Source organism: Bombyx mandarina, chromosome 12, assembly GCF_030267445.1.
Source record: "Bombyx mandarina strain Sakado chromosome 12, ASM3026744v2".
Classification (NCBI taxonomy): domain Eukaryota; kingdom Metazoa; phylum Arthropoda; class Insecta; order Lepidoptera; family Bombycidae; genus Bombyx; species Bombyx mandarina.
In genome coordinates, this window is record NC_143219.1 from 11941961 (window position 1) to 11964003 (window position 22043).

The 22043-nt window shown below is 36.2% G+C and overlaps 2 protein-coding genes across 2 annotated transcripts; one reads left to right on the top strand and one right to left on the bottom strand.

Annotated features, from left to right (window-relative positions):
* The first annotated feature begins 13927 nt into the window (after window positions 1-13927).
* Window positions 13928-19111, top strand: LOC114246111 (uncharacterized). Its single transcript, XM_028178502.2, is given in 9 exon segments — window positions 13928-14203; window positions 15417-15481; window positions 15483-15626; window positions 16519-16654; window positions 17206-17217; window positions 17220-17443; window positions 17445-17471; window positions 17813-17920; window positions 18547-19111. Coding segments are annotated over 9 exon segments (813 nt in total). The 5' UTR covers window positions 13928-14139; the 3' UTR covers window positions 18580-19111.
* A 38-nt stretch (window positions 19112-19149) lies between these two features.
* resilin lies at window positions 19150-22043 on the bottom strand. The gene is given in 6 exon segments (XM_028178522.2): window positions 19150-19585; window positions 19587-19641; window positions 20063-20086; window positions 20089-20103; window positions 20922-21111; window positions 21261-22043. Coding segments are annotated over 6 exon segments (1452 nt in total). The 3' UTR covers window positions 19150-19200.

The following is a 22043-nucleotide window of genomic DNA, read 5'->3' on the forward strand; positions in this document are numbered from 1 at the left end:
CTCCTCAAATAGTTTAGAATTATTTTATTGTTTATTGGATTATTATCTATAAATTCATTGTAAGAGACTGTTTGTGGCCTAAATAAATCAAAAGATTGACAGTGGCGAACTTGACCCATGGAAAAGTGCATGTTTCATTCAATAGCTGACTTTAGAGGTTTGTTTAAATAATTAAATTATTTAGGCTAATTGATTTAACTTTGAATGGGCTTCATATTTTAAAATGTAAACATATTAAGATACAAACTAATGTACACTGCTATGATAGATTTTTCATATAATGACAAAATCGATGTTTTCCTTGTAAATAATATAGTTACAGCAAAATGAAAAAAACTAATGGGCAAAATTAAAACAGTTCATTGTTACCTTGTCTTTGTCAACCGAATCGTCGACAATTCGTCTTTTTTTTAGGAGTTGTTGACGAGCTTTATCGTTTGCTCAATTCTCGAAGCAGTTGGTTTATTTCCTAAATTACAAAAAATCTGTCAATAAGAAGAAAAAAAGATTACATCTAATAGGTAAAATGAATTTAAGCCTTGAGTTGTGAACGATTATGGTCTTATTTCGTCCACAGGTCAAACATTAATTATTTAAAGTATCTTATTTTTTTGACGTCTATAATAATTAATATAGATAATAATAATATTATTATAGACGTCAAAAAAATAAGATACAGAGCGCCAGCGCTATAGAGCTTATAGCGCTGGCGCTCTGTGTGACGGTATGATACCGTAGTAGTACAACACATCTCGGTGTCATAGCGCGGCGTTAGTTTAGCGCTCTGATGCGCGCTAAGTACGCGTTCTGTTTGACGAAGCCTTTAGATCCGTGGTGGCGTTTCAATTTTGCTCCTAACTTTGTTGACAGCTCTGTTCCTGACTCATTACCAGTGTGCTTAGTGTGAGTTTTTTAACTTTACGATCGCGTAAAAGTTAACTCAAATTTGTTGGAACAACTCCACTACGTTTGCCGTTACGTAATTTTAATTTTATTTTTTTGATAGATATTTTGTATAGACAATTGATACCACATTAACTTTTCACTGAACTTCATACTTGACGAAAACATGTAAATGTATTATTGTATAGCAGCTGTACACGCGGATGCATCGCTCTCTCAAGTAGGAGAGAGACAGATGTCGAACGCTGCCGAACGCGGAGGCCGATTGTACCTCTTTGTCGCTCGTTGCGCGCTCTCGCTTGCACTTCAAGCCTTAAATGGAACGCCTCAATGAGTCATGGTTTTTCGTGCGTGCAGCCGGCTTCATCAAATTATAAGACGTTGTCACGTCAAAAACTGGCACTAATCACACCGGTGAGCTATATGTTCATTTAAATTTGAAGCGAGAAAATATGAATATTCCATACCTGAAGTGGTTAGTAGTCGAGAAGCAATTTATTGTTTAGATAAGAAAACAGATCTTCAGAACGCGAGAATATTTTCACAAAAACCTACCAGAAATTTTCTCGTGAATTAACCAGCCATAAGCTTGGCTTTTGCATTATTGTAAAAAAAAACTTCCAAGTTTTATAGTTCAAGCTCTAAAGCACGGATGCAGCCAGGCAAAGTAACTAAGTTTTAATCTCATTGCAATAAAGTTTTCTGACGTGGGAACGGACAATTCTCGGTTCGCTATAATTTAACGTGGAACTAATTTATTAATTTAAGTTTATTACTGGATTTTGTCCTTTGAGACTTAATTGACTTGCATCTTAAAGCGTGTCCTTTCGGATCCTCTGGATCCACTTTCGGTGCTTTTAGGTGCATCGGTCGCATTTTTCGTTAATCGCGGCGAAGTGCTCTAAAATGAAAATTTACCAAAAACGCTTATTGATGTAGTTATATTAGTAAATTTTGTTTAGAATACTCATTGACCTAATACTTAAGTTACGGTGAACTGAGTCAATCTGGGTTACAGCAGTGCTGGGTTGTCAGCATTTGAGGATCGTCCAGCCCCACATATCCCGCGCGCATCCTAGTCGTGGAGACCCCGCAGGTGATCGGGCCTCCGGCCAAAAAAAGGATATTCCTGTGTGTTTTGGAGCCGGAAATACATATACAAATCCCAAATATGTCCTCATTTTTAAAAGTGATATCTACTCTGGATACTGATCAGGAAACGAACCTGGATCTCGTTGTATGTCATTAACCATTAGACCAACAAGGCCATCGAATATTACTGGCAGGGTCATAAAGCAAGGTTGGGCAGATTAATTTGCAAACTTGCTTTGTGTGAACTTAAGAAATTAGAGTAGGTAATAGCACACCCGGGACAACATCAGTAAACTACCATTATACAAATTAACAGGCTATAACATTAAAGTGTTCTATATAACATTATGTATGGTGTTGGCCACGAACCCACCTCAACAATTACACACATACACAAGTACACCATTTCATTCATTTCAGGCAATGTTAGTAATTGAATGAACATTTATTTTAGTTTTTTTTATTGCTTGGATGGGTGGACGAGCTCACAGCCCACCTGGTGTTAAGTGGTTACTGGAGCCCATAGACATCTACAATGTAAATGTCGCCACCCATCTTGAGATATGAGTTCTAAGGTCTCAGTATAGTTACATCGGTTGCCCGCCCTTCAAACCGAAACGCATTAATTCTTCACGGCAGAAATAGGCGGGGTGGTGGTACCTACCCGTGCGGACTCACCAATAAAGTGGTAGGACCTCTTAGTTAGTTACCGTTAGTTACATCTAACGTTGTCAAATGGTTCAAAGTCGGTTCAAAGACTCATTAAACACGTCGCATCGTACCACTCCTAGGCTCCATCGGTGCGCGGAGATACGAATGTTTTGTCCACGTGGGACTCACAATTTCACTGCATGCAAGTCACGACCGAGTAAGCTAGTTAACCGCAACAAGTAGGATATTCGAGTTGATACGAATCAATTACTGGAGTCTGTATAAATCAAAACGCTGTTTGTCGCAGCAGTTCCTACATAGTTAGTTTAGACTCGAAATATTAAACATAGTTTAGAATTGGAATATATATAAAATTTAGTTAGTCTAAAAAGCATTGTAATTGTTGTAAAGTATCTTATTTTTTGACGTCTATAATAATAATTATTATAATAATTATTGCGAGCGCCAGCGCTATAAGCGCTATAGCGCTGGCGCTCTGTTTGACGGTATGTTACCATAGTAGTACAACACATCTCAGCGTCATAGCGTAGCACTCTGACGCGCGCTAATTACGCGTTCTGTTTGACGAAGGCTTAAGTCAAACAGTTCATAAATACTCAGCGGTTATATTTGTCTATCATAAGTGTAGACAACAAGATGGATACAACACGCCCATTTAACACTACTGCAGTACTACAGCATAATCAAAATCTAGATTGCTTTGGTATAATGATATTATGTCTTCTTTACTAAATAAATTGAAATTATACTTTAGGTGGTGAATTTGTAATGTATACGACCTTCAGGAAATTAAGAGCGCAATCACCATCGTTTAAAATATACTCTTAAAATATATCATTGATGTTTTTCAATTGATTAGAGTGGCGTCTGGCGATATCTCATTTATTCGACTACATCAAAATAAATTTATTACATATTATTATAATAATAATAAAATCTATATATTATTAGAGGCGACTCCCTCTTAAGTCAAAGTCGATGGGCGGAGCCATTGACGACGAGCACTCACGTGGACTCGTGACGACATCTGGAGGGGCAACCGACCGACCAGCGGGGACATCACGCCACCTCGGATCACTTTTGCTGGAAGCGCGCGCAGCGTTCACTTGTCTTAGATTTAATATTCTGTGTCGATCGTTCCTACCCACTTTTGTATTTTTTTTTTTTATTTAAATTATTAAGCCGTTGCTAAAAATATTAATACGTGAAGCAAAAACTTTGTATCCCATTTTACGAAATTTGCGCGGACGGAGGAGTATGAAATTTTCCATACTTATAGAGAATATAGAGAAGAAGTGCACAATGCTAATTTTTTTTTTAAATAATGCATAAAAGATACATACCATGTATTTGACGCACGCGCGCATGCATAATATTTATTGTCAAACTTTTGTTCTTGACGTCTGTTGTCAAATTGAGATTAAATATTGTTTGTCTTTGTTAATATTTTTTATAGTGTAGTCTTGGCGAAATTTGTGATTATAGAAGTATATACAATCATAATAGGGTATAATCTTACAATTCCAATTATAGTCGAATTTCGCCTACTGCGGGACCTCTAGTAATAATAATAATTTTATTACATCCATAAAAATACGTTTACCGTTAATTCCTTTAATATTACGAAAGATATAAATTATCTTAATAGAATTCTGTCGCTATCGCTACCAAAACGTACATTCGCAGAATAAGCGGTCAATTAACCTATGCAAATTAAAATTAATTCTAAAATATTCGCGTCCCAGCAAACGTCAAGGGATAACTGAGGTGAAAATATAACTAGTTTGACCCGCCTCCGAGCCACTGTTCTGATTAACAAAAGTTTTCGGACTGTTTCATAAACGAAATGTATTTAAAGTTTTACCTACAGAGTCCGGAATCAGCTTACGTATATCTTCTATTGGTTTGATGGTTCCATTGTCTTCTAATATCGAGGAAAAAGTATAATCATAAGAGATACTGGTGGTAGGAACTCTTGTGAGTCCGCGCGGGTAGGTACCACCGCCCTGCGTATTTTTCTACCGTGAAGCAGTAATGCGTTTCGGTTTGAAGGGTGGGGCAGCCGGTGTAACTGTACTTAAGATCTTTAGAACATATATCTCAAGGCGGGTGGCGCATTTACGTTGTAGATGTCTAGCTCCAGTAACCACTTAACACCAGGTGGGCTGTGAGCTCGTCCACCCATATAAGCAATAAAAAAAGGATATCTTAGAGGCAAAATAAAACAATGTAAAAATGGTTTTTAGGCAGAGACTTAACGCCTGGTATTGGTAATGGTAAAGAGTAACAAAGATAGTTTACCATCAGATGAGCCATATACTACAAAGGCAAAAAAAAAAACTGCGCGACCAAATCGCAATTACACTTACAGTAAATGAAAATTAACGTGAAGAAAACTAAATAGATATCACTACATACTTGTGAAAAATTGATATAAAATTGTAAAAAGATCTTAACTAAGCTGTTGCCTGGTTTGCAGACCAGTTTAAAGGATTCATAAGTTCACCTCCAATTCCCGCTTTATTACGATCGGGTACCTAACTAGTCTTGTTCCCGAAAATGAATTCAAGCTTCACTACATATAATTTTCGACAGTTTTAAAGCATTCATTGCTATTTGAGAGGTAGGTTTAACTAGCAAAAATCAAAGTCGAAGTTCGCTAGAGTCATTTAAAACTCAGCAATAAAAGTCTAGTCGTCTAGGGTATAACAAATCAAAAAACTTTTCCCAGTCTGTTTCACTTTGAATTTTATTTGCTGGAAGAAAACCCACATATGAGTTAGACTCGCCTTTTTCGGTATATTTTTATGAGCAATTTCTAATGTCGCTTGTTTGCCCAATACCAATCCTTGAAACAAATTTGCTGTGGTGCCTTTAAAATACTTTTTATATTTTGAAACCAATTAATCTTATACCTTTAAACGAGTAATTCTTGTATATCAATATATATATAATCTGAATCTCGGAAACGACTCCAACGATTTTCATAAAATTTAGTATACAGGGGATTTCGGGGGCGATAAATCGATCTAGCTACGATTTATTTTCAGAAAATGTTGTTTTATTCGTGTTTTCAATCTATTGGCGAATAATATAAATATTTTTCTTAATTGAGGGCAACTAACCGCTTTAAAGACACAACAAGATGGCGATATAAAAAATTAAAAAAAAAAACGAGCAAAGCTCGGTCATCATCTGGTAAAAAGTAAATACAAGAACCGAATTCTTAGCTCGCACCGAAACTGACAATCGCACGTTAATTTTCTCGTTAATGAATAACGACGTATTGCCTATTAATGGAGGCCCGATACACACGACCGGAGGCCCAAAGCACACCGGCCATTACTCGAACTCGCACCGTCTTGTTTGTATTAGCTTGAATCTTTTATAAAGACATCCCGTGTCCCGCGACCCGTTTCTCTAATGATGATTTACTCGTGCGAGTTCCCACGGGTGATGTAATTTTCCCTTACTGAGGCTAGACTATTGTCCGAGCTAAAGTGAAAACAAATGAAGAAGCGGCTCGTTTTAATCATTCATCCGAGAGAGCATCGTGAGGTGGTCTTATTGAGATTTATGTGTCCTTTTATCGGTTAGTGTGGTGCACCCCGGGGGAAACGTGTAATAGCTTTTCTTTTATGTTTATTTGAACTGTTTCTGCATTAGCATTATGTTATTGTACTGTTTTATGGGACAAGAAAGACGTATAAATAATAATCTGCGGTGTCATAGGATGGAAATTATTTAGTTTCTAATAGTATTTTACGAAGGCAGCTGATCAAATGACTCGCATTATTCCCGTGAACATTACTGATATGTCAGCTATATTAAAATATTCGTTTTGTGTTCGATTTAAAGAAATAGATTTTTCGTTAGCGCAGATTTTTTTTTTTTTTTATAAACGTTATTACAGATATATGCGACCTTCGCTTTTGTTTTTTGCTATTTCTACTTCTCTCTTACTAAACAAAATAATGTGTGTGTGTGTGTGCGTGCCGGTCACACACGGTAAAAGTGAAACTTATAAAAAATAAGAATAATCGTAAGGGTCAACCATTCCACAATGGCACACTTATTTTTTCGTTTCGTTTCATCGAGTTTGAAATCACAACGATTCTAAAGAAGTGTCATTTCAAAAATCCCTTAACTGTTCTGTCTTAAGTAGCGACCATACAACTCGTAAATCTACAAATTAAAATCATTCTTATGGCCCAAAAAAAAAACAATCTTGCGTTCTGGTTTGAAGGGAACACGGCAGCTTTAACTTCGGTCTCATGTTTCAACGATTTTTTCATTGCTTAAGTAGACAGGCTCACAGTATACCTGAGTGAGAGACCTTGAGTTCTAAGTGTAGTTTTTGTAGTACAACGTCTACACCGTCCTTCCGAAACACAATTACTTCAGATTTAAGCACCGTACCTACCCGTCCAGATTTATGTTAAATTGCGTAACTTGATATTAGTCACATACCCAATAATAAATTAAGGAATAATCACATTCTTTTTTTTAATTGCATTACGCTAGATTATCCAGCAGACTAATACTCCTCCTACGATAATTAATAATACAATAACATTTTCTATCCATGTATCATTTGAAGACTCTACATGAATTGTTAGAAATATAAAAAAAAAAAAACTTAAAACATTGAAATTAATTCTATAATGCCGACACCTTTTCACGCCCCACGTAAAATGACCATAATCAATCAACAGAACGTTTGTTACATTTGTTTTATTATGCCAACTAAATGTTAATGGGGAACACCGCCGGATACCACTGTTCGCACCTGGATTTAATCAATCAAAGTACTATGTAGGTTCATTTAAATTCTGACATAATTATTAAGGATTTAATGGGTCGCTACACTGAAAGGGCGCGATAAAAATGATTTATTTTTCTATGATCTTTTGACATCGGTATGTTGCTCCAAGACTGCGAGAAAAGACTTGGTAAAACTTACATGATTTAGATAGGACTGAAAAAAGGTAAATAAGATATATTTTTTATAAATATTTCTTATTATATTGTTTTTCTACTATATTAATCTAAAATCTTATTAATTATACAATATTTTTTAAGAAAAGATATTGAAATTACAATTAAAAAAAACAGTATATAAAAATAGATTGCCTCTGCTGATGGCGGTGTCTACGACACAAGCCAACCGTGGTTAGGACTCCAGAGTGAGAAACCAGGGCAGTATTGAGGATAACTGCCTTCTGTATCACGTCCCTAACCCAGCTGGATAACGAAAGTTCTTAAGGTTTTCGCTATCAAACCGTATACCGAGACAACTATTGGAACAATGATGGTTGAATCAACATGCCACATGGCGGTAGTCTCGTGGGCAAGGTCTGTTTTATTAATTTGTCCTTTTCTCCCTTTACTAGGTTCTCGTCATGAGGAATGGTGGTAATAAGGCAAAGCAGAATCAAGAAAACCTTATTATTATTATTATTGTTATTGTATGTAGTTGAACCACATGAAACCCTCTGAAATACATACAAAGATGATATCTTCACCTGAGTTGATTTTCAGGACTCCACACAAGGAACATGTGCACAGAAAGCTAAGCTATTTTCGTAAATCCAGAAGAGGATATAACTATATAATAGAATTTTCTCGAAATGGTCCTATTTAGAATACATATTTGCTCAGATGAACCTATTTTCTTATTGAACTCGCGCACATTAGCCCTAAAGCGTTTCCTTAATGAAAGGTTACAAAGAAAGCTACTTCTTTAATTTATAATGAAATATTAATTTGAACATGCTATGTGTTTCAGGGTAGATCCAGGTCTCGAGGGTGTTCCGGACAAATCCATTACAACAGAATCGAATTACAAAACTCGATTCGGGAATCGTATTTAATGATTTCCCTGAATATTATTTTGTAAACCGCAGCCGGATAATTTTGTAACGGAAGGATATGTATATCGCAGGGCGGGAAACATAATATGCAATCGTACTAATGTTTATATTGAAAATAATCGACGCGGTATCTAGGTTAGTTATATTTTTATTGTACATACATATCACATATCGCATTCAATACCCAGCTGGTTTTAAGAGGTTTATAAGAACCATAACAACGTGAACTTCGCTGGCGAGTAAGGGTCCCAGGACCTTTTGATAGATGATATGAATTTAAAGCTTTTCCTGAAACTTTCAGCGAAATCGCTAAAGGCATTTCGTAGTCTCTTGGTAGCGTAAATAACCACTCTTTATAAATAAGTCAAAGAAGTTCAGCTGTACCCCTGACGTTGCTGGCGTCCATGAGCGACGGTACCCACTCCCCATCAGGTGGACCGTATGCTCGTCTACCTACAATGGCAAAAATGGTAACAAAAAAAAGCGGCGTCTATTAATTCATTGACGTTTCCAAAATCTGCCATCCGGGAACTATGAACAGAAAAAACGATATACGAAGCAATGCTAGTTAAATATAAGGACTAATCCAATCATCGTCGCTCAAGGACGACAGCAATACCAAGGTCACAAGTCAAGCCACTGCTTGTCAAATTATGTTATAATTAAAATCTAAGATGTTTTTAAAATTTTGTTCATTGTTCTCGGCAACTTTTTTTTATTGCATAGATGAGTTCACGAGCTCACAGCCCACCTGTTGTTAAGTGGTTACCGGGGCCCATAGACATCTACAAACTAAGTGCCGCCACCCACCGTTTAAGTATAGTTACAACAGCTGCCCCACCCTTCAATTCGAAACGCATTACTGCTTCACAGCAGAAATAGACAGGGTGGTGGTACCTACCCGTGCGGACTCACAAAAGGTCCTACAACCAGTAAAAATCATAATCACATACCTGATGTATATAGGTATGTATTTGGCTAAAAATCGGTCTATATTAAAAGTATAATCTATTGTTAAGTTGTCCCTTGTTCTGACCCGAATGACGTCACACTTAATGATGTTGTGTTCCGAGAATTTAAGAGCGTGCGGGCTACTAACAAAAATTAAGAGCTTTCTTTCCGCCATTACCGCCACGTTCTATCTGACATTCCGTATGTTCCATTACACATCCAGTGACCTTTAATAACCATGGTACACCCACTTTTTATCGTTAGCGGTGATTGGTATAATTAAGTGGTAAAAATAATAATTTTTATTTCACGGATTTCAATCCACGGAAAATTCCATACGATCTATATCGGCCGCCGCGACAAGATCTGTTTTCGATATTTTGCAAATTTTTTTTACAGTCTCCTTATATGCAGGATCAAAGCTATTTATACATATAAGCTAAATAATAAGTAAAGCTAAACTAGCTTGGCACCGAATTTTTAAATATTTTACTGACGGAAATCTATTCAGGTTTTCAGGCGAACGCAATGGAATACAAAATGTTGATTTATTTGCAAAAAAATACTTTAATATGTACAGAATTAAGAGTCCCTGAAAAAATAACTTACTACTAATTATGTATTTATTTTAGCTATTGCTCTCTAATGTGAAAGTTGCGAACGTTTGCCTTACACACCAAATTGTTTTAAAACGATTATATTCCCGTATACTATTCAATTGTAAATTTCACAAAATCAAATCTCAAAACGCCTGAAGTTATTTTATTAAATATTTCGGAGTGAAGTAAGATATCATATGTTAAAATGGATTTGTAGAATGGACCCTCGACGCATAGACCGCCCCCGAGTTAATTAATGCAGCCCGAAGCTAATATCAAACGCTACGAAATACTTGTCCATATGTCACCACTGTAATTATGTTGCTTTCCTTTGTATTAAACAAAACGAATTGTCAGGCAAGTTTTGAGATTATACTATAATGTAGAGAAATATACACATTTCTTATTGAGCAGTCGCGTTGAATAAATCATGCTAGATGCTATAAATATAGAGTCAAATAAGACTGCAAAGAACATAGCTAGCTTAGGAGCATTGAAATTAGAAATATGCTACCGTGTCTTTGAATACGTTAAAATTCGAGAATAAAAGACCACGCAAATTTTGTTAATTTATTTTCTGTTAAAACTATTAGGCCAAAGAAAAGATGGCATTTGTATGGTCTAAGTGGACTAAGATATTTTAGTTCTTGTAGTTTTTAAGCGCAATTGCTCGTAAATGACACTTAACTACAAGGCGAACGACACTGCCCGTCGGGTTATAATGTAAGTTTCAAGTCGCCACATAGTAAATACTTACTGGCATATTATATATTTACGGGCAAAACGGCAGTTTTAGCTTGCACAACCAATATTAGCTACGCTAGCAGACGAGCAAGCAGCTTAAAGCCAAATTTATAATAATGCGCCATTAATATTTTCAATATATTAGAAACGTAACGTGTGGTGACGGAGTAAGAATACAATATGTCACCACCCCTATACTATCCCAGGGAGTTGTAAGAACCGACTAAGGGAATATGCACAAGACATCAGTGCAAGAGAAGGAAAACTCGAAATTAAACCCTGTACCAACCCGTCTAGCCAGCGTGGTACAGTAGGCTAAATACCTTCATGAAAATATCACTTGGAGAGGCCTCTGTTCAGCAGTAGACAGTGTAGGCTGAGATATGAGAAACGTAACGATATACATATAAGGGACTATGTACAATTGACCTGTTGAATTTATTAGAAAATTCATTTATTTAACGAGATATTTCAACGTAATTTTCACCAAATCATCTTACCGATCTAAAATTGGTTCACGTATCAAGAGCCCATGACCATACGTTTACTTTTGTGTAAAATCGTGATTTCACAAGGGTTAAAAAATATTCCATTGATACCTAATACATGTTTTCCAAAGAGCGGCATCTAGCGACGTGTATTCAAACTAACGCAAAAGTAAAAGCCCTCGCTTGGAAATTAATTCAGTAAATTGACACCACAACTGAAAGCGCTGTATGAATTCGCTAATATATTGGTAGAAGAGCTTGCTATCCACATGGTGCTAATTAGCCAATGTAATATATTGTATACAACAACAATAACTTTCATTTGTCAATATACAACCAGGAAGAGTATATAATCACTGCCTTAACTTTTATTTTATTGTATTGCTTAGATATATTGCTTAACTATAGCATTACTTGAATATATGGTCAATTTATTTGTAATTTTTTTTATTGCTTAGATTGGTGGACGATCTCACAGCCCACCTGGTGTTAAGTGGTTACTGGAGCCCATAGACATCTACAACGTAATGCGCCACCCACCTTGAGATATAAGTTCTAAGGTCTCAAGTATAGTTAAAACGGCTACCCCACTCTTTAAACCGAAACGCATTACTGCTTCACGGCAGAATCAGGCGGGGCGGTGGTATCTACCCGTTCGGACTCAGAAGAGGTCCTACCATCAGTAATAACGCAAATTATAATTTTCCGGGTTTGATTTTTATTACACGATGTTATTCCTTCACCGTGGAAGTCAATCGTGAACATTTGTTGAGTACGTATTTCATTAGAAAAATTGGTAGTCACCTGAGATTCGAACACCGGTGCATCGCTCAACACAAATGCACCGGACGTCTTATCTTTTAGGCCACGACGACTTCAATAACTGCACTGGAATCAACATAGTGACAAAAGCAGACTTCATTAATTTATTGATTAGACTGGCTACCGTACCACGATTCCTTGTTCGGGAATCGCAATCAATTTTTGTATTTGATATTACATATTTCGGTATTTTGATATAGCACGAACGTTAATGTATAATCATAAATACTTTTTACTGTTCTTGAGTTTTTTCACGAATCTCTCAAGCCGTGTCGTCGTGACCAGGAAACTGTATAGTATTTGAAACGTCGGAAATAATGTGATAACAATAAAAAACGCGATATTAAACCTTAAGAATAGTTTTAATTAGGTCTACATCTCGAGAAAATCCAAAGCAATACTTTGTTAAGATATTTGGTATTAAGTATTTCGATGCAACAACAATCTTTATTAAAGTTATTTGGTAATGCAAATCGGTCTACGCTTGTACAATTAGTAGTAGGGCTTGTCCGTGGCCATACCACGGAAATTCATAACTTAAGGCCTTTCAATATGGGACATTTTCATTATTTGCTCGTAGGATTTCCGTCGGAACATAGAATTAATCACATGATCATACGACGTGTTGAATAGTCATACATACATTTAATTAGCAATAATCTACGTATTGTGTTATCACGAACATCAGCAGCCATCATGAAGAAATAATATTTTTTAATAAAATCGAATATGGGACTTTATATTTTGCGCATTGCTAATGGTTATGTCTTTTGCAAGCTCGCGAAGATAGATTAGACAAAGATAGGCCAAACTCCCTTCTATTTCTAGCGCGAATCATTCGATCGGTCTTTTTTTAAAACAAGGATAATAAAATCAATATAACAATACTATTAAAATATTGCCCTCATGTAATCGGAGATATACATATCCTTACGGACATGGGCTGCAGAATAAGTGGTCAACTAATCATATCGTTCAAGCTTGATTGTCTTATTGTTTAACAGTGAAATGAAAATGAAGTTCTTAGCCTCATTAAAGAAACTAAGTGAAACTTGTTATGTTTTATGGATTCGGGCCAATCTTTGAACACCAGCAGAACGATTGGAGCTTGTCGAACCGTCTACAATCATAAAAAAATATCCACAAATTCTACGCACATGTCAACCGTGACTCATGATTGTTATAGGGGAAATTGTTATCCAATTATTCATCAAAATTTTACCCCAAGCTGAACGTTGTTTAATCTTTCAATCTCTTTCTAAAAAAACCGACATGTTTCATTATGCACATTTTGGGATACTTTTGACCGTAATAAAAACTATCTATAAAATTGTCGGTAGAGACTCTTATAGAAATATCCAGGTATTTTCTAAATAGCTTCATTTATTTTAGAATTCTTTTATTAAATAACTTTCATACAAAGTTGTAATCAACCCTACCCAACTTATTCACATTAAATTTTATCTCCACCGCATCTTTTCATCAATAGACGTCCTTATTTTAGTATTTTCTTCGGTTTTCGCGTGTCGCAAACATTAGTAAAACTGCTTTTAATGTTTAAGGTTTTCGTAATCATCACCGACGTCTGTTGGACAGTACGCAGGGATAATAATAGTTTAAATCACATACATATTATCTCGGACAACTAAATTATCATTATAAATAAATACGGAACCATAAAATTAGTCATATTCATGAGTAGAGGACTGTTATGAAAATGCATAAATGATAATATTAACTGGCGTACTTTTGTTTTTGACATTGGCAGCATTGTAGCGCGCATGCGTTGGCCAAACGCGACGGATTTAAATTTAGAAATGCGGCTGGACATAATTCTGCCGTCCTATTTCAATAGAGACACAAACGGGTTTTACACAAACAGTACGTAATTTAGATTAAAAATTAAAGCAAATCGTACTTTAAAATTATGTAAAGATTATGATTCTGATTCGAGAAAATTACTATTAAACTATTGTGAAGTGAAGTGTAAATAGTATGAGTGATAAAACTGTGAAAATGTATGGCATTACAATACTGATAATTTTGTTGGTAAAACAAGGTAAATTTATCGGTAACGCGACGAATTGGTACAGTTTTTGCTTAGGTCAAGAGTTTGCCCGTGACCGCAAAATAAAGAATTCGGACCGACGTGATATGTGGAACTCTAAAATATATTTGAAAAACCCCACTAGATTTAACTGCGAATGTACTAATTGAAATACCGGTTAAGCTTTTCAAAGAAGTTGTCATTTCTATAATTATATTTAGTGAGGAGAAAAAACACTGATCCAAGTAGATTTTTTGAATATACATACTTTTGTATCATCTTTTCGTTTTCTTAGAGTGTTATTAAATTCGTAGATAAGACAGTAAATTGTAATCTTAAAATTGAAGCAAGAAATACTCAATGATTAGAATAGGTTAACTTATACTTGTCTTATTGCTTATTCCGTCAATGCAACCATGTTTAGAAATAAATTAATTTACACACGAGGACGGTGATTTAAAAAAATGTCACAAGTCGCTCACCTTTTTTTTTAACCCGACATTGTCACTATTATCATTTAAACACATTGAAATAGCTGTCGATTGTTAATCTACGTAAACTAAACGAATTTAAATGTTAGTTTACACATAATTACGCAAGTAAGAATTAGTAACGTATATATGAAACCAACTATGTTATCAAATTTATTTGTTATCCCTCTCATAAAAAAAAACACGCCTTATCTCCAGTATGTTTTTTTTACCGAAGTAGCCCAATTATTATTTTCTTTTTAACGTAAACCGTACACAATGAATTAAAGGTATCTTGGAACAAAATATCCTTTATCAACTTACAATAAACAAGCACAACTATTAAAGCGATATAAATTATACTTCCGACAAATGGTCACTGAATTTGATCATCTTTCATAAAAATCAAAACCGGCTTTTACGACTTAATTCTCAGTCGTTCCTAAGCAGAAAAACTTAAAAAAAACGCATTTGAAAATGTCGAAAAGAATAAATGAAAATAAAACGTGCAATGTTATATACCATTAAACTAGTTTTAATTATGTCTACAACTCCAATAGACACAGCCCACTTAGTTTCTCGCCGAATCTTCTCAGCGGATCGCGATTGCGATCCCATGGTAGATTCTGTGAAGCACTGCTCTTGCTAGGACTAGTGTTAGGTTGAACACGTGAACTCACCTACCCGTCCGGGAATTCTAGAATAGCCTTTTAGGCTTCCAGCGATTAGGTAAGCGAAAAAAAGATGTTTTGCAGATATCGTGAGGTCTGTGCGACTCGTGGAGCTCAGAGTTCCGACCCATGAGCGGGAAGGAGGCTCCCGCGTTGCTCGGCTGCCAGTACGACCTGGAAGGGGATACCTTGTACGCAGTGAAGTGGTATAAAGACGGCAAAGAGTTCTTCAAATACGCACCGAGAATTCAAACGCCCATGAAACATTTTAAGCTGCCCGGTGTTCATGTTAATGTAAGTTTTCTTTCAATGTACACGCTTTCGGTAGGCAGCGGCTTGGCTCTGCCCCTGGCATTGCTGAAGTCCATAGGGCGACGGTTATCACTCACCATCAGGTGGGCCGTATGCTCGTCTGCGTACAAGGGCAATAACAAAAATAAAAATAAACACTGAAGTAACGATATAAGTATACCATGTCAACTAATAATTTTATTTAACGTGCTTTTCTATTTGCGACCTTAAAACCTTTAAATTTAGGCCATGAATGTGTACGAATGAAGGAATTAATTAGTATTTCAGTACAATACAAATGACCTTTATGGATAAGGTCACAGTATCAATAGTTCAATAAAATCAAATTCAATAAAATCAATTCAATAAAAAAAACGGTAGGCAGCGGCTTGGCTCTGCCTCTGGCATTGCTGACGTCCATGAGCGACGGTAACCACTCACCATCAGGTGGGCTGTATGCTCGTCTACATATAGGGCAATAAAAAAAAAACTTTATTTTTTGAAAGCCTTATGTAATTGTATGTTATGTAAAGAATTACCTCGTATTTAATTGCGAATTAAGATTTATAGTGTCGTGGCTTAAAGGATAAGACATTCGGTGTATTCGTATCGAGCGATGCGGCTGTGCCGGTGTTCAAATCCCGCAGGGAGGTACCAAAATTTTTTATGAAACGTATTTACCATATCTTCACGACTTCGACGATGAAGGAATAACAGAGTGTAATAAAACTCAAACCCACAAGAATCGACACTTAGACCTCATGTCGTAAGGCGGGTGATGACGTTAACGTTGCTAATATCAACGGGATTCGGTACTCAATAAGATTGAGGGGCCGAGAGCTCGGTTCACCCATAGAAGAAATCAAAACACTGCTTTAATTTTTTATCCACCCAGGAATCCCGATCCTCGACTACTGTTGTGGCTCTCGAAAATTTAACTCGAGAATCTGCAGGACTGTACGCCTGTGAGGTTTCAGGAGAAGCTCCTAGTTTTATGACGGCTCGTAGTGAGAAATATATTACAGTCCACTGTGAGTATAAATACTAATACATTAGGGTATATAATTGATATAATGGAACGTCGCTTATATTACTGAAATTTATGCTATATTGGTCTAAAAATAACTTAAAAACCCTTAAAAAATCTTATATAAGAAGCGTCACATAGTGCACAAACTTTTTCTTTAATATCGATTCACTGAATGTCAAATTGAAATCGATAAAAAATTGCTTAAACCACAAAATAAATTTTACAGAAATGCTTCATTTTTATTGCATAGATGGGTGGACGAGCTCACAGCCCACCTGGTGGTAAGTGGTTATCGGAGGCCATAGACATCTACAACGTAAATGCCGCCACCCACCTCGAGATACGAGTTTTAAGGTCTCAGTATAGTTACAACGGCTGCTCCACCCTTCAATCCGAAACACATTACTGCTTCAGGGCAGAAATAGGCGGGTGGTGGTACCTTGCGAACACACAAGAGGTCCTACCACCAGTAATTACGCAAATTATGATTTGGCGAGCTTGATTTTTATTACACGATGTTAGCTTAATACTGATTAGATTTTTTCATTTCAGTAATACCCGATACGGACCAAAGCTGACGGGTTTAAAAGACAAATATTTTCTCGATGATCTGGTAGTATCGAACTGCACTACAGCCCCCTCAACACCAGAAGCCCATTTGAAGTGGTTAATCAATGATAAGCCGGTTCTAAAGAGGTTCCTTCGCGGACCCTGGTACAGAGTTTCAGCGGACCGCCCCGATGCCATAGAAACTACATTGCAATTAAGATTCACAGTGACACCGTCAGATTTTTGTCGATGGCGCCATGAAATTAACTGTAAGTTTTATTTCCTATTATTTAAAGCAAACCCATTTATTATCTAGTCACAAAACTTTGAATTCAAACGAAATATTATAATGTTCGTAATTTTATCTCATTTGTAATTTCAGTTTGAAACTTTTGGTAGCACATGTTTAAAATGTTCGTATTTCGTTTCTAACTTTATTACGTAACCTTTCATGGAATGACGAATTCTTCCGAAATTGAATGCTCGAATAAATATCTCTCTATGATTGTGATTTTAAAGAAATTATTTTCGTTGCCATAACATTTGCTCAGTTGTTCATAAAGGCAATCGAAATTCGATGCTAATAGCTCTGTTCCTATTATTATTTCAGTGTCAATCGACAATAGCACCACTCTATCAGCAAGAAACAACATCCACTCATTATATAGATCTGCCACTCAGCCTAGAAACACCATCACCGGTTCCTCCCCAAGTACAGGTAAATTTATATTGTGTACAAATTTCGACATCATGGGTTTATGACTATTCGCTTGAAAACAATTTTTTGGATCTATCAGCAGAATCTGTCTTGACCTGTTTATTTTTTATAGCGTCTCATTGTCTCCAATTTAAAATTAATGTTGAGTTTGAAAATTTAGATACTCGATCTATTTGATCTAATATTCGGGATGATCAATATTTATTTGATCATAATAATGTTATGATGGAATACGGATAAGTACCGACACAATGTGTATTGAAGTAATTCGTTCTGATTTGAAGAATGAGACAGTCATTTAACAATTGATATTTCGAAATTGAATTGTGGCATTTCGATGGATGATGCGTAAGTAACCACTTCCAAATTACCACCAGGTAGACACAAACTAGTCTCCCGATCAATTTTCAAAGAAAAATGCCACTGATAGGCTTCTGTATTTTCATAATATAGTTATATCTGCTTGTTGACTGTTTTCTGATGTTAATTGCGTTTTGGTGTGCAATAAAGTATGTTGTCTCTCTCTTTCAATATTTAATATTATGTGAAACGAACATTAGAGCTTAATAAATATCAAAAATAGTTTTATGTTTTACTTAAAGATAATCATGTTCTTTTCTTTACAGATCACGCCATCAAGACGAATTGTTCTATCTTAACTGTACTATTGTCCGTTTTATTTTTAAGGATATAAATATGGGTCCGTTGAAACACCTTGTACACCGCTTCGTGGAAAATGAATTTAGTCTACATGTATAGTGTTACGTCAATTTTACGGAGCTCTAATTACCGTTTTGTCTAGACGTTGCAAATTTACTTTGGAGGACCTTAAGCATGCGTGAATAATTTTGACTTTATGTAATCCGAGAAACAGGACCTAGTGAGAAATGTGTAAAAAATTTAAGATACTCGTATTCCCTGGGGTCCAAGATGCTTTTCGTTGCATTTACGTACTAACTTTCGTACTGAATTATAATTTTATGTATTTAATTTATGTAGTTTAATTCTTATTCTTCTTCTTATCTTATATTATTATCAGCACGTTTACTAATAAATCGGTACTGCAATGAAATTGCGACAATTTTTTTTAATAATTTAGAAACATATTATAATAGTAATAACTATTTTTATTTTAAAGCCTTTATAGAATTAGCATGTAAAAAAATACTGTCATCAAGTAAAATTGAATAATAGTCACATTTTGAGAATAAAAACTTTATTTATACAGAAAATTGCACAGTCGTTTTTTAATTATCGAAATCAATAGTGTTTTACTTCATTTAATATCCAGAGCCTCTAAGCCCATTAGGTCCACCACTTGGGTAACCATCACTTCCAGAAGTACCACCTGAGTTTCGAGAGCTTCCTCTTCCGCTGGCATTAGAAAAGTTACCTGGGTCATCGGCAGACCCTCGACCATTTCCTCGTGGTCCACCACTTGGATAACCCTGGCTTCCTCCATTAAGTCTATTTGCACCGTTATTACCCGATGAAAAGCCTTGATTCCCGTTTTGTCCGGAACCTCCATTTGGGTATCCTTGATTTTGGCCATTCTGTCTACCACTGGGATATCCATTACCGGCTTGAGCATTAGAGCCTCGGAATTGACCAAATGTCTGTTCCCCTGATCCTCCAAAACTATCAACGTTGTTGCTCTCAAACCTCCTTCATTGGACCATTTTCAGTGTATCCTTGACTCAATCTTTGCGATTCACCGAAACCTGTAGAGTAAAGGCTTGATTAATTTCGTAAGTATAGAACTACTACAATTCCGGGTAGCAGCATTTAATACCAGTTGGTCTCTGAATCGGTCATTCCAAATCTCCACCAAAAAATATGTTACTCAAAATTTATAAAATAAGATTACAATGATAATAAAGGGCGCTGAATGAAAAAAACTATTTCAATTTATTTTCTTCGTTAGTCTCCGTGATTCGATGCTACTGAATAAGTTTTTTTATTATTATTTGGAATCTAGATTTCCTTATCTCTACACTTGTATGTTTTTGGTACCCCCTTCATAGGAAGAATCCTTAAATTAACACCTTCAGAGTGAAACATTCGTTTCAATTAATAGAAAAAACAAAGAAGAAATAAGCTTTCAAGTTCAATCAACTATTAAACGAAAAAAAGTACACATACCACCCGATCCAGATCCTTGCCTTGACCCCCATTTCCAGTACCTAATAAAGACGAAAAGATAAAAGGCCTTATTAATTTGCTGAGTTTTTTATCTCTTTGGACCGTACTTGTTTCTGATATTTAAAAAATTAAATAAAAAGTAAACAAGAGAAGTTGACATAAAGCCATCCAAATATTTGTTATAAACGCTTACAAATAAAGCTAAGAATTACCAGAGATACCTAAACCTATTGACGAATCCATAAGTGTTCGAATGGAAAAAAATTATCTGAGATAAACTATAATTGTTCTGAAGCTACTACTGTGACTTCCTCATCATTTGTCCGATATAGAATTACCATAACTAGTACTTTTCTGCTGCAACCTTCGCTACGATTCACTTATGACCACCACTCGGATAGATGATACTATCCTGCCTAACTCTAACGCAAAATAATCACACGGTACAAATTGGACAGAACCACAGATTCTTTACTGCAATGCAAGAATGAAGAGTGAATGAAATGCAGCTGAGACTTTGGTATAATGCACCAAGATCAATGGTGGTAGTAAGTAAGAGTATCGGTAAGCACTAAGCATGAGATAGATAAGTCTAAATATTCGACTGCTTATCGAAGCCATTTAAAAACAGTTGCGCAATAGTACCATACACAATATACACAATTCTACGAAATAATAATTATAAATAGTGTACTCTAAACATACACATACTACTATTTCACAGCTGTGATCAACTCTTGCGATAAAAATAGACAATGTTCATTTAAATGAACCAACACCCTGGAAGCGTTGAATAATTTTAATGGACTTCAGATATAAGAGAAAACTCAGCATTAAGGCTGAGCAAAAATAAACAAACCCTCATATCGAATCTGAGGCTTGTATCCTTCCAGGCCAGCCTCGTACTCAACAACCTGCTTCCTGCCATCTGGCAACACTACGTTATACTCCCCAGTGGCGAGATCGCCATCTCGCTGTTCTGAATGACCAAATTTAGTACCTGTCTGTTCATCGTCCACGTCATAACTAAACTGGTATTTTGCTGGTTCCTGAAATTTTCAAGTATGATACATCATTAAATTGAAAATACTCTTAATATTGATTTTATTCAAAATAGTTTGGTTCTATGTCATTTGGTTTCATCTTTACTTAAATATTGATAAAGGGTTTAAGAAAGTCAAAGATCTAAAACTCTTACATTAATGTCATCTCCTCCAAAGCCTCCATTTCCTCCTCCAAAACCTGAACCACTGCCGCCGCCATTACCATGACTAGCACCGTTACCTCCGAATCCAGGCGTTCCATACGAAGAGGATGGTGTTCCACTAAAACTACTCTGAGAACCATCGGTCAAACGAGCTCCACCGGCATGACTACCGAAGTTTCCATTGGAATTTGAATCCGAGTTGGAAGACCGGAATCCAGTAGTAGAAGGATTATAAGAACTACCAGGCTTCTGATCAAAACTCTGATTATCTGGTCCAAAGCTACCGCCATTAGAAGATCCGCCATTTCCAAAAGATTGTCTGCCTTGAGAATTGCTTGTCGGATGACTATTACTACTGGCACCAGGTTGGGAATGTCCACCGGTCAATCCCGAAGAGAATCTTCCATTTTGATTTGGAGTTCCATATTGTGAGTCTGGCTTTGCTTGTCCGGAACCCTGGCGTAGCTGTTGGCCTTGAGAAGATGACCCCGAACCAAAGCCTCCGGAAGAAGGTGGGCCATATTGTGTGTCTACACTGGATTGACCAGAACGACCAGGAGGCAGATAAGAGCTCTGGGGTTGGTTACTGGGACTAAATTGAGCTCCTGAACCTTGTTGATTATGTGCAGGAGCACCTCCTGAACCGGGAGGTCCATACTGAGAAGACGGCCTTCCGCTTGCACTATTTGAAGGAGGTAGGTAACTGTTTACTGGTGGTTCACAACGGATTGCTGACCAAGCCAATATACTAATAAAGAAAGTTGGCTGCAACAT